The following is an 18715-nucleotide window of genomic DNA, read 5'->3' on the forward strand; positions in this document are numbered from 1 at the left end:
ATTATCTTGACTCCCTTCTCTCTCCCCTTGTCCAGTCCCTTCCCACCTACAACCGTGATTGCTCTGACACCTACGTCACATCAACAATTTCCAGTTCCCTGGCCCCAATTGCTTCCTCTTCACCATGGACGTCCAATCCCTCTATACCTCCATCCCCCACCAGGATGGTCTGAGGGCCCTTAGCTTCTTCCTCGAACAGAGGCCCAAACAATCCCCATCCACCACTACTCTCCTCCGTCTGGCTGAACTTGTTCTCACACTGAATAATTTCTCCTTTAACTCCTCTCAGTTCCTCCAAATAAAAGGTGTGGCTATGGGTACCCGCATGGGCCCCAGCTATGCCTGTCTCTTTATGGGGTATCCTTGTTCCAGTCCTACTCCAGCCCCCTCCCACAACTCTTTCTCCAGTACATCAATGATAACTGCGGTGCTGCTTCATGCCCTCATCGGGACTTGGGAAAAATTTATTAATTTTGCTTCCAATCTCCACCCCTCCATCATTTTCACATGGTCTCTCTCTGACACTTCCCTTCCTTTCCTTGACCTCTCTGTCTCAATCTCTGGTGATAGACTGTCCACCAATATCCATTACAAGCTTACCAACTCCCACAACTACCTCGACTACAGCTCCTCACACCCCGCTTCCTGTAAGGACTCCATCACATTCTCTCAGTTCCTTCGCCTCCGTTGCATCTGTTCTGATGATGCTACCTTCAAAATCAGTTCCTCCGACATGTCCTCCTTCTTCCTTAACCGAGGTTTTCGACACACGGTCGTTGACAGGGCCCTCAACCGTGTCCGGCCCATCTCCCGCGCATCCGCCCTCACGCCTTCTCCTCCCTCCCCGAAACATGATAGGGTCCCCCTTGTCCTGACTTATCACCCCACCAGCCTCCGCATTCAAAGGATCATCATCCGCCATTTCCGCCAACTCCAGCATGATGCCACCACCAAACACATCTTCCTTTCACCCCCCCCGGCGACATTCCATAGAGATCGTTCCCTCCGGGACACCCTGGTCCACTCCTCCATCACACCCTACTCCTCAACCCCTACCTATGGCACCTTCCCATGCCCACGCAAAAGATGCAACACCTGCCCCTTCACTTCCTCTCTTCTCACCGTCCAAGGGTCCAAACAGTCCTTTCAAGTGAAGCAGCATTTCACTTGCATTTCCCCCAACTTAGTCTACTGCATTCCTTGTTCCCAATGCGGTCTCCTCTACATTGGAGAGACCAAACGTAAACTGGGCGACCGCTTTGCAGAACACCTGCGGTCTGTCCGCAAGAATGACCCAAACCTCCCTGTCGCTTGCCATTTCAACACTCCACCCTGCTCTCTTGCCCACATGTCTGTCCTTGGCCTGCTGCATTGTTCCAGTGAAGCCCAACACAAACTGGAGGAACAACACCTCATCTTCTGACTAGGCACTTTACAGCCTTCCGGACTGAATATTGAATTCAACAACTTTAGATCTTGAGCTCCCTCCCCAATCCCCATCCCCCTTCCGTTTCTTCCCCCTTCCTTTTATTTTTTCCAATAATTTATATAGACTTTTCTTTTCCCACCTATTTCCATTATTTTTAAATCTTGTATGCCCAGCTAGTCTTTCCACCCCACCCCCACTAGAGCTGTACCTTGAGTATCCTGCCATCCATTCTTAATTAGCACATTCGTTTAGATAATATCACCACCTTCAACACTTCTTTGTTCCTTTGTCTGTGACATCTTTTGATTATCTGCTCCTATCACGGCTTGCTTGTCTCTACAACCACACCACCACCACCCCCCCCTCACTTCTCTCCCCCCACCACCCTCCCCCCGCCCACCCCACTTTTAACCAGCTTATATTTCACCCCTCTTCTAATATACACTCAGTTCTGTGGAAGGGTCATGAGGACTTGAATCGTCAACTCTTTTCTTCTCCGCCGATGCTGCCAGACCTGCTGAGTTTTTCCAGGTAATTCTGTTTTTGTTTTGGATTTCCAGCATCCGCAATTTTTTGTTTTTATTTTTGTTTTTACCTTTTTAATCGCCTTAACTGGCCTCTTCAACGATGGCGGGTGCAGTTCCGACACCTGTGCGCGCCTGCCGACTATAATATAGTGCGAAAGTGGGATGACATTGGAACATTCGCCTGACGCCATCTTGCATGATTTCACGGCCGCTTGGTTCAGGCGTGCACCCGCCCGCTCAGCGTAAAGTTCTGCACATGGGAACGTTCTCTAGAATTTTACTGCCATTGGATTAATTTTGATTAATATAGGGGTACAATGACACTGGACTAGTACTCCAGTGGCCCAGGCTTTGGGGACATGGGTTCAGAAAGCCAGTGAAATTTAAAATTCAATGAATAAATCTGGAATTAAAAGCTAATCTCAGAAATACTGACCATGACAACTATCATAGATTGTTGTAAAAAAACAGCATCTGGTTCTCAAATGTCTTAATCTGTTGTCCTTACCTGGTCTGGTTTACATGTTACTCCAGACCCACAGCAATGTGGCTGACTCTTAACTGCCCTCTGATCCTAGCAAGTTGCTCAGCTTAAGGGCAATTAGAGATGGGCAAATGCTGGTACTGCCAGTGATGCCCACATTCCATAAAAGAATAAGGAAAAGAGTCACTTTTGTTATGTATGCAAACATGCCAGACAATTTGCAGATGGATTCCATGAATGGCAAGTAAATAAATGGCCAGTTAACTGGGTATCCAGAATTACTCGAACAATAGAAGTATAATTACCCTGTGCCCATTACCAAACAAAGGTTTTTTTCATTTATACTTGGAACATGAACGTCACTGGCAGAACCAGCATTTGATCTGATCTAAAGCTGAATGGAAAAATAGTTATAAATTGAGGGCCGGGTTAAACATTGTGATGACTAGTCTTAGAGATATGGGGCTGCACTTTCCTCAAATGGTGGTTCCAACAGATGGACCATACACCTACACAGACCTTCAACACCAATCCTTCCGAGTCTTTTTTCCTGGTTTTGTGATCAATACCACTCATGACCAGTGGGAATCTCTACAGGATTTCTGCCACAATGGGGGAGCCCATCAATGTTAGTGAGGAAAAGAAGGAGGTTCGGAGCATCACAAGATGCAGTATGGGGCAGAAGAAGCAGATGAAGCCCAAGGATGATGATGCTGTAGCTGGTGAAGATCTCAACCCAGGCCAATGAGTCACAGGGTCAGAACGCAGGGAGCGGAAGCCTCTACTAGCCTCTCCCTCTCCACTGCTGTACTTTAGGGACATTATTTCATTACTCTGGACAGGCAGGAACAAGAGATGGCAGGAAGAAAATGGAATGGGAGATCAGATTTCACTTTCCTGCCCACTTTGTATATTGACATACAGCAGGCAGTTTAATAGTGATCAGTAGAGTCCCCACAGGGGCGAGGGGAAGAAACATGAGGTCAGGATAGGGAGGTGGGTGTAAATGGCCTCACCCTCTCATTTTCCTGCCATTTTGGGGAGGATAAAGAAGGGAAATTCAGTCCCAGGGAATGATAACCAGCAACACAACAATAAATGCATTACTTAACTATAACATTTGAAGGGAAAGGAGATAGATTTGATGATTCATTGCTGTCATGCAATGAGAATGGATCAAGGATTGAAGGTTAGTGGTCATGATTTTTGTCCATTCAGTTGAATGGAAGGGAAATTGTGAAGTGCATGCATCTAATCCCAAATACTTGGTGTTCACCCACATCATGTTCCGACAGCGCTAATTCCAGTTTCAATGTGGGTCGCTCAATTGTACAGCAGGAAATATTTAATAAATGAATCATTTTGCTTCCTGGGAGGCTAAGAGTTACTCTAGGCACCATGAGCAGTAGCAGCATAAATGTATGAGGAAGATTTCCTCTCTTTGATATTTCTATCGATATCATTCTTAAAGAATGGATTTAACATTTTGATCTAATTACCAAATGGAAGAGACCTTCACCATAGCATTTATGATTTAAGTAAACATGTTGACCAGACAAATTCTTATCTTCACAAGATGAATTCCTATTAATAGATTCCATTGTTCCAAAAATGAATCAGGCCTACCTGTATTATAATGCTTTGTGCAATATCCTAGTTCCCTCTCATCCTTTAGAAGAAACTGTGGAAGTGTCAGCCCATCTGCAACCTGCACCGGCCCTTCATCCAGCCACTCAAAAATCAGATCGTTCATTGTATATCCAACTGCAGGCCAACAGAAAGTTATCAATGAAGCCAGCAAGATTCGATTAAATCAGCAAATGACCTTGATGAACCAGTTTGATAAAGCTCATTAAAAGATATAAAGTAAAGCAATGGAAATGTAGACTGGCTTACTGAAGCTTTATCTCTGATGTCCAATGATGACAGGCTTTCATGGATCTGGAGCATGGAAGATGTTCAGGATGTTGGATATGGTCAAGGACACAATGGAAGTGGTCGGAGACAGATGTAGGCCAAGCATGAAGACAATCTGACTGTATTAGTATTGAATTGACATGCTGTATTAACAGTGAAGTCAAAGACAATAGATATTGGACTGAAGGTTGTTTGGATGATGTATAATTAAGATGGCAGCACATTAAAGAACATATTCATTTATCTCTGAGGTTTTGCTCATATATTTCTGACAGAGACAATTACTGAAAGGACTTCATGAAATAATAATGTCTTGGAGTTCATGAACCAGAAGATTTAGTTGGCAAATTAACATGAAAACAAAATACAGTGGATGGCTTTGGTTTATAACCTATGAATTAGAAATAGATGGCATGATTAGCAAAGTTTATGAATGCTTTTATTATTATACTGTTAGTAGATATGGTTCATCAGAGGCTGAAATGAGACTTGTGTATGTGCACATGTAATCCAGTTACTTACAGCTCTCTAACTGCATCGCACATGTTTGCACATCCATTGGAAAATTTTTCAAGTCCATTGGACAGGATAACGTTAGCGTCAGCCTGAGAAAAAATAGGCGAAAAAAAGAACAGAAAATGTTTTTCAATATAGGGGACTGGATAAAACTTCGATTTAGACATGGAATTATCATCTATCTCATTTTGAATTGTGGATACAGAAATTTCAAATATTCAAACCAGACAACAAAGAGTTAATTTTGTAAAATTTCTATAACTGTGTGGAGTCTTGCAAAATGAAATAGCTCAACAGGAATAGGCCTGTAGTGCTGCTGATTCATACTTGCCACTAGCGAGACTCCATGCTGGCACTATAGCCTTGCAAAATTCGGCCTCAGAAGCCTAATTTTTAAACCAAAGTCTATCTTCTGCTTTTACCACTGACTCTCAAGGCATGGAGACATTAACTATCTCAATTCATGTCTGGTTTTGTGAGAATTCTACTGAAGCCACTAGTTTTTCACATTTGTGATCTGGATCCAAATTCCAGGTCACACAGATGGGTTGTGAGGGTAAGAGAAGTAGTCTTTCGTTTGCTGGTTTTCCCAGGTGAAACGCATTTGATTTAATTTCAACACAGTCCTTTAAGTAGATGAGAGATCATGGTACAGAATTACCTATTATTTAAAGGCAATCTTTGTTGGTCTCTAGGATAGGAAGAGCTGAGCATAATTTTCACTGTGATGACAGAACACACAAACAAACAAGACTTTTGTGGCTCATTAAGATATTTCAGTTCAAATTACATTATCTTGCTGAACACAGAGAATTGGTTTGCCACCTAAGTTAACTTTTCTCATACAGACAGTGCTTGATTATAATGCAGTCTTACACACGGAGGTGATAGGGTAAGAAAAGGAATCATCATGCTGTTTCAGAAAGCGGTATGATCAATTTTCACAGCTGGCAAAGAACTGGCGGGCACTGTCTGGTCATGTCGGCAGGAGGCCCAAGCTGTGTAGAAACCTAAGGCTTTTCTCATTCCACAAGCAATTCCACTGCAGCTCACTGGCATCATCCACTGCAATATTTGCTGCTCAAATGCCAAGCAAGTTGCAGGTAGCATCTGGGACAGGAGGGAGATTGTGAGGACCAAGATGGGTGAGCCTGAGCTGGAAGGGACCTAGAGTGTGGAGCCACAATGAGCCACGAGGAGCAAGAATCTTTCTTTCTCCTGGCTCCACAAAAACATAACACAAAAAAGAACATTCTGGGCTGTTCTTGGAACATCACCAGTGCTCCCTTTGGCCACTCACCTCCATTGGAAAGAGCGTGTGTGGGACCTGCTCTGCCCATGTTGCAGTATTGAATTTGCATCAAGGCCTTACAAGAATCAAAGCAAATTGCTCTGGATACTTAAATAAGCCTCCCACCTAATTCAGACTGACACCTGGGTCACCCATGTACAAACTCTGGGTCAGGCTTGGCCTAAATAGCCAAGTGGTTATGGTACTGGGTTTGTAACCCCAAGATCAAGAGTTCAGATCTCACAATGGCAAACTATGAAACAATGTAACTTCATCTGAATAGGAACAGATGGAAACGTGTTTGTACTCAAAAGAGTTACAACATTGACAGTGCAACAGGTGTTTTTTTGGCCTAAATGGCCAAGTGGTTATGGTACTGGGTTTGTAACCCTAAGATCAAGAGTTCAAATCTCACAACGGCAAACTATGAAACAATGTAACTTCATCTGTATAAACAGATGGAAACAGGTTTGACTCGAAAGAGTTACAAACTCTGGGTCAAAACTCATCAGTCAGACAGGAGCAAGAACAGGGTGGTCAGTGCAGCATTCCAATTGTAGGGCCACCACCAGGTGGACCAAGTTCAAATTAGCCCTAATGTTCGTTTGAAGCCAGTGTTACAGAGATATTATTGGGGCAGTGTGAATTAGCTCCATATTATTCTGTTCTAATTAATTGCTGGGAGCAAAGGGTCAGCATGAGTGCTTGGTGCAGAAGTTAAAAGAAAAAGTATCTCAGAATTGTGTTGAAAATATTTTGGAGGACTCCCAGCATATGACAAGAGAAAGCATGCTAATGTTTCCAGTGCAGTCCATTTATCATAACACTTCTAACAAAGACTTTGCATTCAAAATACTAACTCATCTTTTCAGATTCTGAGGGCCTACTACATATCTCCAGTAATTCCTGTACATATTTGATACATATATGTTGCCCACTTCTCGGTGTTTTTATCTGTGCCGCAATAAGTAGAAAATTCATTGAACAAGTCTTATGTTAAAGAACAGTTTAAAATTTTCATTATCACTTGATAGAATTTGCTAGAAAACATAAACTGGAAACAAAACAAAGGCACATTCAAAGGTGGTAATTATTCAATGAAAACATTGGCTCTTTTTCTGGTATTTACTGTCAAGCTCTGTTATACTTTAGTGTAGCCTAATGAGACTCAAACAATACCATGTCATTTTCTGCTTTTAAGGGAGCAGATGTTAGCCTTACTGACTTATGTTGCATCCTGGGCTAAGTATTTGTATTAATATTCATTAAAAGTGAGGCACATAAGCTGAACTTCTCCAAAGTCTGCTTCCCATATCCAAACCCACACAAAGCCTGGCTCTTTGTCCACCAATGCCACAGTTTTAAAATTTTCATCCCCATGTTCAAATCCCTCCATGAACTCGCAAACCCCACCATCCCCCACCACTGCACACCACACCCTCCCCACCCCCTCCCACCGCCACCCACCCTATCTTCTCCAGAACCCATCTCTGTCACTTCCTCTAAGATCTCTGCACCCTTCCAATTCTGGTCTTTTCACACCTTCCATTTTAACCGCCCTACCATTGGCAGCCATACCTTCAACTGTTTAGGCCTAAAGTCCAGGAATTCCTTCCCTATAGCTCTCCACCTCTCTTCCCCTCCTTCCTCCTGAAAAGCTACCTCTTTGACCAGGCATTTGACCACCTAACATAATATCTACTTATACGAGGTCAAATTTTGTTTGATAACAATCCTGTGAAATGGCTTGGCATGCTTTATTATGTGAAAGGCACTATGTAAATGTAGGTTGTTTCTGTAGATAAGTTACTTAGTGCTCTTTGAAAAGGGATGCTTTCTAACAAATGAAGAAGTTACTGTATGAAAGATCTTTAAGTAAGAAAAATAATTTCTACCTTTTTTTTAAATTTTCTTCCTCCCCTTCACTGCAGTCACTCATATTGCAATAAAACTCAGTGAGTGCCTGGAGATCTGGGCATCTCACCCGTGACCATTTCTCAAAGGTGAAATTAGAGTGACATATATGGTCACAAAGAGCATCACTGTCATGAAGCTATTAACGTATACAATGTTATTGGAAATTTTTTTAAAATAGAGGTTTAGTCTGTGAGTGTGGCTTGATTGGATTAAAGCCAGCTAGTCTGGGTCCTTTGATGTATAGTAGTTTTGAGATGTAAACAGAGGTAGAGTTACATTTGCATTTTGTTGAATAGAGCATTCAAGAAGGGGAGTGAAATCTTGCACCTAGCTGGGAGATACCTAGCAATATTACTGCTAAAGTAATTATACTGCTAAAATTGGTACTATGAAAGGGGTTTTATCATTAGAAGAAGTGGAGTTCAAAAGGCCTGGTGATACAATGAGAATTTATATTCAAAGAGAAAGGATTGGTATAACCTGAGAGGGTTTTGTATGTGGAAGTCAGAGGCATGTAACATCAAAGCAGCTGTAAATCTGGATTACAATCTGAAATTGGGATCCCCGCCCAATCTTTCCCTTCACTGGTTTATCTCGGAAACCCACCACCTCAGCTGAGGTGAGCTAACTTACCACAGATCAGATAAAGAATCTGGCAGCCTACTGATCTGCATGCAATGTGTTTACTAACTGAGCCTTTTGGGAAGTTGTATGAAAATCAAGCCAAGAGATAATTAAGTGTGAAATAAACACAACATAGGCTACACTGAACATATTTAGAGTCAGCATTTATTCAAAAATCAGTCAAGAACTAATTCCTCATAACTGTTGTTTCATATTCATCTGCCAATGCAAAATACAAATCTAAAATTAGACTATTAGAAAAAAATTATCAGTTTGTTCACCATGACATCAATACTAGTTTGACACCATTACCTGTTTGGAGAAGCGTGGGGTTGATAGATCCAAATTATAATGCTGGCTCATTTGCAAAGAAAATTCAGCTTTGTGTATCCCAAAAGCTGTTATATGTTAATTTTAGCAGCAGGCTCTACACTAATATTAAAAGAATTCAATGTGTAAGTCTAAAGTTATCCTGGAGACCCCCTTGTATAATTTGCCTAAATTCCATAGGAACAATTGCTTGCACCAGTTCCAATACATATTTTCCATTGATGCAAATTGAAGTCCCTTCACATGGCCCATGTATAGCGCAACTGACAATGCAAACTGTGGCTCTAGACACAGTGAATGAACTAATAATCCATATTTTATGGACATACATATCACTGGCTTGACAATAGCATACTATAAGAGAGTTCACAAAGGCAGTCCAGTATTTCATAAGCGTCACATAAGAGCGAGATTGCTTTTTGCTCTGGTGGTTCTCAGTGAGATGAAAAGCTGACAATGTTGGACTGAATACCAATGAATGAAAAACAACACATTGTCTTTGAGTCTCTGTTACACCTCGTACAACAGAATCCCCTCACCTCCAATACTGTCCAAGCTATCTCTTAAAGTGAAAAGCATCTAATGACAAGCACTGATTAGTAATTAAACACGAATAATCTAGATACCAACACACTTTATGACCGAGTGCAGGTATATCACTTGGAAATGTTGTGCCTGGGATTTGAGGCTTGCTTTACTTTATGGTCACTGGCTTTGAAATGAAAAGCATGCCGATAAAGAAGCCAATATGAACAGATGTGTATTCTGGCAATACTCCAAAGTGTAGAAATATCTGTTACCAGTGAGATATTTACTACTAAACAGATGCCTCCATTATATATTAACCAAGTAACAGCAATGTGAGCTGCCAGTGTCACCCAGCTAAGATTTTAATTCATTATAAATGGTTTCAGCCTTCAATTTTAGTGATTACTTGACATTCACAGACCTGAAACGAATGACCACAAGAGAAAATGGTCACTAATGCAAGGTTCTTTTAAGAGACTTGTTAATGTCACCATCATTAATTTAATGTAAATGGTAGTAAAATGAAGGCCGCTAAATAGTTTTATGAAAATAATGACCTTTCTATATTCCAGGATTCGTTTACCACAGTGACATTTAGCAACTTGACAGTGGTGTGAGTCTCACAGAAAAGCAACATTCAAAGACATTATGGCTTATATGCAGTGACTCTGTGGAAATATCAAGGGCATTCATCGTTATCTGATAATTTGAAACTAAAGGAACAGGTTTAAAAGAATATAATGATGCTGGTCAAGTACTATGGTTTTACAGGCAGCAATAATGATATAATCTGCTATTAGTATAATTATGCCACTAATGAAGCTACACAAATAAGGTAATAATGCATTCATTTGAAATCAGTATTCAAAAAATTTATTCTTAATGTTCTGTGCCACATAGCATCCAGGTTATGCCTGTGAAGATCTCTGGAGGCTGTTAACGTGAGATTAAGGTGATATTGTTCATCAGTAAACATCCTTTGGTCCAATACTCCTGAAGAGTTTTGTCCATTGTATTATGTAAATTATATATATTATATGAAAAGCATGATCTTATTCCAACTAATTATTTAGCACAAATTCAAACAGAAGAGGACAAGAGGATGGTGGGAGACTTTCTAGATTGATTTGCCTTGATTTTAACATTCTCATTCTTATTTTCAAATCCCTCCATGATTTCATCTGGCACCCCCACCCCATCAATGTAATCTCCTCCCTCTCCATGAGCCTCTGAAATATTGGCGCCCGTCTAATTCTGGCCTCTCAGACATCTCCGATTTTAGTTGCTTTGTTATTTGTGGTCAAGCCCTTAGGTACCTAGGCCCTAACTTCTAGAGTTCCTTCCCTAGACCTCTCCATCTCCTGACCTCTCTTTCCTCAGTTAACACACTCCTTAAAACCCACCTCTTGGCCACGTTCTTTGCCATCTGCCTAGTATTGCTTTATGCGGCTTTGTGTCAAACCTAACTTTATAACACTCCTGTGAAGCACCTTGGGGGCTGTTCTATTATGTTAAATGTACTATAGAAATACAAATTGTTGTTGTAAGTCTTACATAAAACATTGGAAAGTTTTGAGAGATATTTTGCTTCTATTACACAGTCACTTTGGTTACTTGGACAATTTCAAAGTGCTAGTAGTGTCTTTAGGACATCTTGAGCTCTTAAAGTCTTCTGACAACATATCCTTCACACCACCGAGGTCCTTTTAGTAACTCCGCTCTGAGCAAGAGTTGGAAGAGGTGACCAAGAAGCATACAGGCTGAAGTGACAGGGAAAGCAAATACAAGGAAGCACGCTAGTAGAAATACAAGCCTCTCAGAGTGTATAGACAGGACAACATATTTGAACTTCTATGAGGAGCAGTGTGAAAGGAAGCTGCAGCAGACATGTAGCCAACTACCACTGCTTGCACAGCACTGTCTGTTGTAGTCAAGGCCACTGCATCCTTCAATTTCTTTAAGTCTGGCTTTATCCAAACTGCCACATGAAATATCAGGAACATCATTTGGCATACTGACGTTAGCTTGCTAAAGAATTGCAATTTCTTCAGGTTTCCAATGGGTTTGTGGAAGCAGCAGGGTCTAGCATTTGCTCAGGTTTCAGACTTCCTCCATCGCTGGATACACTTTGACTGCACCCACGTCATTTAGCAGGCTCCATTAGATGAAATTACTGCCTTCATGAAGTACAAAGGCTTCCACTCCATTAATGTGCAACAGTGTATGATCATCAGTAACACTTCATGCAAATCTGTGCCTGTTCTTCTTGAAGCAGCCACGGTACTTTTATATTGTCAACACTCCTTCCCGCTGCTCCCAATCTTTACCCCTGCAAAACAAATAAGATGCTGGCTACTTACGAGTCACTGACACTTGGCTCATGACTCCTCTCAGGAATCCATACTCAGTGGCTCTACAATCACATCCATGTCTTTATAAAGCTCTCATCGGGCAATTGTTCCACTGATGTCTTCCTGCATTTCTGCTCACAAGGAATGTCCCATATGATAATACTTTGCTGCATAACTTTGCTTTGCAATGGGAAAAACACATGGAGCCAACATAAGATGAGGACCTTCAGCTTGATGAACAAAATGACATTGTTGGCATTGATGATGATAAGGAAGCTGGAAAGGTGCAACAGTTACCTGTAGTCAGAGCTCTGAGCAGCATCTCATGGAAGAGTGCTTCAGTTAAACAAATGACATTAACATTAACAGCTAGGAACCAGCATTTTTGTCAATCTTTCCACCTTCAAGTGCTTGGCATCCAAAGAAAGGTCAGCATTACTATCCATGCCAGCTTACAAATTTCCTTCCCATTGTAAGACTGCCCCGGTATTGGAGTGTAACTCAGCTCTCCCACTGATCTGCATGAGGGAACAGTGGAGGAGATCTCTGGCTATTTGAAGCTCCTTTTCATTCAGATTGTCATCTTGTTCAAGGTGAAGGAGATAGTGGAGGCCGGATTCTGCATGACCCCAGTATGAGTATCTCTGGGAGATGCTATTGCTAGTGCCAGAGGCTGGGCGGAGCTTCAATATTCATTGTGATGACCATATACTCCATAAAAGACTGAAGAGCATCAACAACTTGCACCAGGATCCCACACAAGTTGGTAGTGAACTCCCCCACACTCTCTGACATGCTTCAGCAGCTCCCCTGGTAGGCAATCTACTGCATTGAGCAATTGAGATGCACAGAAAGCATCTTCATTTTAAAGGCTGGAATCCTGAAGCCTGTATCAGTCAGCAGTGCATGAGTTGCCTACTCAGGGCCGAATGGCCTATTCCTGTTCCTAAGTCCTATGTTCCTAAGTTGCGCTCCAGTGAGATTTTTTCCTGGGGTATCATTTCTACCTGTGCTCACTTCTGCCCACTTACAGTGCAATGCATCATCCAGTGCAGACCCATCAAACTCACTTGCTGGGAAATTCACCTGCTCCACTGCCATGAAAATTGGCAGAGGTTCCATGGAAACTCTGTTTATGGACCAAGACAGACACCTGTTAAAGTCACTTCAGCAGCATTGGAAAAAGCTGCAAGGAAATCCTACAGCTGGTGGGCCTGCCAGGGTCAGACAGAGCACAACCAAGTAACGGCACTTCTTCGAGAGTATCCTCTGCTTCAGTGCATGCTGCAACAAACTCAAGATATCTAATGGACTTAGAAAGAGGGGGCAAGCTCAAGGGCTGGCACACAGAAGTAAGAACAGCAGTGCAATACGCCACAGAGTGGCATGTTGAGTGTGTTATTGAGTTAAGTACAAAGAGAGAAAGAAGGCAAGATGCCCATACATGCTGCTGTGCTTGGCCTCCAGCCTCATTGTGTCAATGATATGTGCCCTTTCCCTGCCAGTTATGTTGATAGCAGCATCCTCCATTGGATGTGAGCATGTAGACTGAGGCAAGATTGTTCTTGTACATTCCCTCCTACACTGTGAGCTTCTGCTGAAGAAAAGTGGAAGTGGATCGGTATGTGCCCGGTTGGAGAGTTTTGAAAAGATGTGAGGCAGCTTAGCATAGTTATAAGATGAGATAATTGTAATTGTAGGCAGAAAGGAAAAGTAGTTGTGAGGCTAGTAGCAGATCCTAAGTGTGAAAGTGCAAGCAGAAGAAGGGGCTGTGGAATGACCTGTTGTGATTTCGGGAGAGCTATGAGAAGCAGGAGAGGGGGGCCAAACCAGGACATTGAAGGACTGAGCAGAGACTAAGGGCAAAATTAGCCTTATTTTGGCTGCTCTGGTGAGGTCATCAAATTGTTTTCTTTGCTTGGCCCTAGTACAATGCAAGCAACACTGATGAACTTTTCCACCTCTCTATAGTGTTGTTGGCAACATTGCAATGGTGGCAGTGCCAATCAGAAAGGAAGGTGATCTCCTTCCTGCTACTTACTTACTCCATGAGTGCTTCCATGGTGCCATCAGCAAATCCTGGAGCCCTGCACAATATAATTTTGCCAGCAGATTAAGAAAATCAGTCAAAACCAACATGAAAAATGTGTCACCCCTTTAAGATGCACAGGCTTTCTTAATGCAATGGGAGTCCAGTCAGATTTCTAATCCTCCCAATCAGTGAACTACTTAAAAGGGAGTGTAATTAATGCAGGCAGCTTGCCAATTGCATTGTAAGCAGGTCTGACCACAACAATGGATTTGGTTTCCTGCCAATATCATCAGGCAGGCGGAATGATTCTCCCACCTGTTATACATTCAACAGTGTTATCAAGCACACCTGCTTAGCAATAACCTGCTCACTGATGCCAAGTTTGTGTTCTGCCAGGGCCACTCAGCTCCTGACCTCATTACAGCCTTAGTTCAAACATGGACAAAAGAGCTGAAATCCTGAGGTGAGGTGAGAGTGACTGCCCTTGACATCAAGGCAGCATTTGACTGAGTGTGGCATCAAGAAGCCCTGGAGAAACTGGAGCCAATGGGAATCAGGGGAAAGCTCTCCACTGGTTGGAGTCATACCTAGCACAAAGGAAGATGGTTGTGGTTGTAAGAGGTCAGTCATCTCAGCTTCAGGACATCACTCAGGGGTTCCTCAGGGTAGTGTCCTCGACCCAACCATCTTCAGTTGCTTCATCAATGGCCTTCCTTCCATCATAAGGACAGAAGTGGGGATGTTCCCTGATGATTGCACAATGTTCGGCAATATTCCCAACTCCTCAGGTACTGAAGCAGTCCATGTCCAAATGCAGCAAGACATGGACAATATCCAGGCTTGGGCTGACAAGTGACAAGTAACATTCGCACCACACAAGTGCCAAGCAATGACCATCTCCAATAAGGCAGAGTCTAACCATTGCCCCTTGACATTCAATGGCACTACCATCACTGAATCTCCCACTATCAACATCCTGAGGGTTACCATTGGTTAGAAACTGAACTGGACTAGCTATATAAATACAGTGGCTACAAGGGTAGGTCTGGGGCTAGGAATCATGCCCAGCGAGTAACTCACCTCCTGACTCCCCAAAGCCTGTCCACCATCTACAAGCCACAGGTCAACAGTGTTATGGAATACTCTCCACTTGCAGCTCCCACAACACTGAAGAAGCTGGACATAGTCCAGGACAAAGCAACTTGCTTGATTGGTACCACATCCACAAACATTCACTCCCTCCCCTACTGATGCACAGTAGCAGCAGTATGTACCATCTACAAGATGCACTGTAGGAATTCATCAAGGCTCCTTAGACAAAACCTTCCAGACCCATGACCATTACCCTCTAGAAGGACAAGGGCAGCAGACAGATGGGAACGCCACCACGTGGAAGTTCCCTTCCAAGTCATTCACCATCCTGACTTGGAAATATATCGCCATTCTTTCACTGTCACTGGGTCAAAATCCTGGAACTCCCTCCCTAACAGCACTGTGGATGTACCTACACCACATGGACTGCAGCAGTTCAAGAAGGCAGCTCACCACCACCTTCTCAAGGGCAACTAGGGATGGGCAATAAATGCTGGCCCAGCCAGAGAAGCCCACATCCCATGAATGAAATTTTAAAATCACTTTTTTTTGTATATTTTAGATGTCTAATTTATCTATGAGCAATGTTGTTTGTTTAAAATACTTTTAAAACATCTCAGAACTTACAGGATACACGCACATGATCTGAGCCAGAGCCCCAAGTATTTTCTCTAGAAGCTTCTCTCAGTATTCTTAGCTACTTAGTTCCATCCACATGCTTAAGCAATCAAGTACAGTGACACAGAACAGGGAACCAGCCAGTATAATCAAATACAGATCAATCAAACTATTGAACCGTTCATCACCCACTGCTCAGCTGATCTATGCTCCCCACAAAATGGAACGTCTTTGCATTCCTGTGAAAATGGGCAAAATGTTAACTAGAGCCTGGGAGATGATTTCCTCTATATGTCAGACACTTGGAGGTTAATAAGCCTTTGTGTTAAATATCTCCTATGATTCAACCTTTGAAGATCCAAGTTGATTTAAACCTAATTATTACTTCTTGCTTGTCCTCATCAACTCTTCCACTCCCATTGACTTATTATTCTGTACCTAGCACCAAATCACATTCCACAAAAGCAAGATCATTCTCATTAATAACCTAATACAGAACTAATTTCTCAGCAAATTTACTTTTGTGGGAATGTAAAAGCGCCAGTTACATTCTTGGGCAAAATTTGGCACTCAAACTAAAATCTTGTACTTTACAAGAAAAAATTCCAAGGTTCTTCAAGATCATTACAAAATTATGATAATGTAACTTGTTTGATCATATGCTCAATGATAAATAGCCTCAGCATAAGCACGTTGACCTATTTAGTCCATGTGACATCACTAAACAGACTCATCATGTATTAAATATATCCGAGAAGACTTTCAGGTTGGACATATTTACTTGAATCTTTGAATATCACTCCAAGTATCGTCACAAAGTTCACAGTTGACCATGGCTCAGGGCAGTAGGGAGGCCCGAATCACCCTCACATTTGAGTCACATTAACAATTTGCCAGTGAGCTGCGGACACAACACATCGGCACTCTGAGGAAGTGTTTCCTGTGGCAGGAGGTCGGCTGACTGACCCATGCAGCCAGCCAACAGATTAGGCCTGCTGTGTTAACGGAGGGAGGGTTTGGGGGATAGGTGAGAATGGGCTGAGTGTGGACTGGGAGATGCTTCTCCTAGTCCCACCTCCCTTTTAGGAGAGGCCTCCAGTCGACCCTTTAAGGTCTGTGAGTAGGCAACACCTGGAGGAGTGTAAGTGACACTTGCCGTGCATGTTTCACAGTTGAATTCCGTATCCCAAAACAGATGTAGGACCGCCGATTTGCATATTTAAACAACCACCCAACTGTTTAGGACAGAATGTTTGGTGCCCATTTAAAGTCAATTCAGGCTGGTAAGCAAATATAAAGGTCCCCACCAGACTTTTAACTGTTGTTTGGCCATTTTTAAGGCCAACAGTTGGAAATTTCCTTCAGTGGCCCTTCATTTTACATAATGAAAAACACTGGAGCAATTTATAAAGCTAACATCATCTGAGGCAGCCTTGGTCAAAGGGTTCCATCAAATGCTACAACTTTGTAAGGAAATAGTATAAGCTATTATGGAAAGCCAATCTTACCTTATACTGTACAAGACAGTTCCGTTTTTAAAAATGCGTAGCAGTTTGTTGTCCGTTGTCACTTCATGAAAGTTGGCACCCTTTTCATTAGCGAAGAAGAGATCAGGCTTCCAGATGGAATCCAACATGGATGGATCCAAGTCTAAGGAGTCGTCTGGGTACTCGCTGTATGCTAATCGTGGATCATTCCACGTTTGTCGTAGGAATATATTCACTCTGTAGTCCTAAACAAATGTGAAATTATTTTAAAATGATGCTAATCGATCATGTTTGTGTTTCCATTTGAAGATAAAATATAATTGAAGGTTTAAGCACTGTAGGCCCCACAACAATGCAATCATTGCTATGATTAATCCTTATTAAACACCCTCTTTTTTACTGGGTTTTCTTTCCAATTCCTTTTAATTTTTGATACCAAACCATATTGAGAACTGCTGGGCACACTCTTGAGTTATTCGAGCTCAATAAGTGTAGCATTTGAGTTAAAGTAAGGAAAAAAGGACCACTTCTGCATTGAAAGAACCATTTATAAAACGAAACAAGATTGGATTTATTTAATTATTTTGAGGCTTCTTTTCAATTCAGAACAAGTGCAGTTCACTGCAGCATGTATAGTGACCGTTTAGTGATAGTGTTCAATGCATAAGGTGTAGCCTTGAAATGCACAGTCTGTAAAAATAATCTAATGCTTTCCCACATTTCAGTGGCTTCTCACTCACTAGTAAAGTTTCTAATGTTTCACTTATGATCTACTAACACAGCAAAACTCTGCGTTTGCTAATACTAACGCACAAGCTTATTTTGAAGGCCAAGTGAGGAGGAGGGGATCTTATTCAAGCAATGCTCCCTTCATTCTTTCATGGGATATGGGCATTGTTGGCAAGGCCAGCATTTGTTGCCCATCCCAAATTGCCCTTGAACTGAATAGCTGGATAGGCCATTTCAGAGGGCAGTTAAGAGTCCAACCACATTACGGTGGGTCTGGAGTCATATGTACGCCAGACCAGTTAAGGATGGCAGATTTCCTTCCTTAATGGGTTTTTACAGCAATGATAGTTGTCATGGCTACTGTTACTGAGACTAGCTTTATACTCCAGATTTATTAATTGAATTTAAACTCCATTACTGCTTTGCTGGGATTTGAACCCATGTCCCCAGAGTATTAGCATGGGTTGCTTGATTATTAATCCAGTGACATCATCGCTATGTCACAATCTCATTGACTATTGTATCAATTCCAGGGGAACCAACTCGTCATCATTTATTAGATTTATTGGACTATTTTAAATCAGGCCCTTGCTGGTTTCCATGCCCTATTGGGTGTGTAATAATATTGTTACCATACTGAGCACCTGTATTCCTCCAACAGTATCAGCACCATCATGTGATTCACTGTTTTAAAGCACCGCACTTTACAGGCATCCCTTTTGAAAGTAATTTATACTTTTCTAACATGTGACTTGGCATTAAAATTTCTGGAGTTGATTCACAAGCATGAACAACATCTCCAATCACGGTTTACACCTTGCAGTACTGTACACTTCTCTTTCC

The 18715-nt window shown here is 42.1% G+C and overlaps 1 protein-coding gene across 1 annotated transcript in view; it reads right to left on the reverse strand.

The window, feature by feature from the left end:
- Positions 1 to 18715, reverse strand: part of glra2 (glycine receptor, alpha 2) — a 399641-nt gene that overhangs the window by 185070 nt on the left and 195856 nt on the right. The window contains exons 4-6 of the mRNA XM_041210937.1: positions 17165 to 17388; positions 4880 to 4962; positions 4067 to 4204 (exon numbers count right to left, since the gene is read on the reverse strand). Of these exons, the coding sequence (XP_041066871.1) occupies positions 4067 to 4204; positions 4880 to 4962; positions 17165 to 17388 (445 nt within the window). The remainder of the gene's footprint in view (positions 1 to 4066; positions 4205 to 4879; positions 4963 to 17164; positions 17389 to 18715) is intronic.

The sequence above is a fragment of the Carcharodon carcharias genome, chromosome 18, assembly GCF_017639515.1.
Source record: "Carcharodon carcharias isolate sCarCar2 chromosome 18, sCarCar2.pri, whole genome shotgun sequence".
NCBI lineage: Eukaryota > Metazoa > Chordata > Chondrichthyes > Lamniformes > Lamnidae > Carcharodon > Carcharodon carcharias.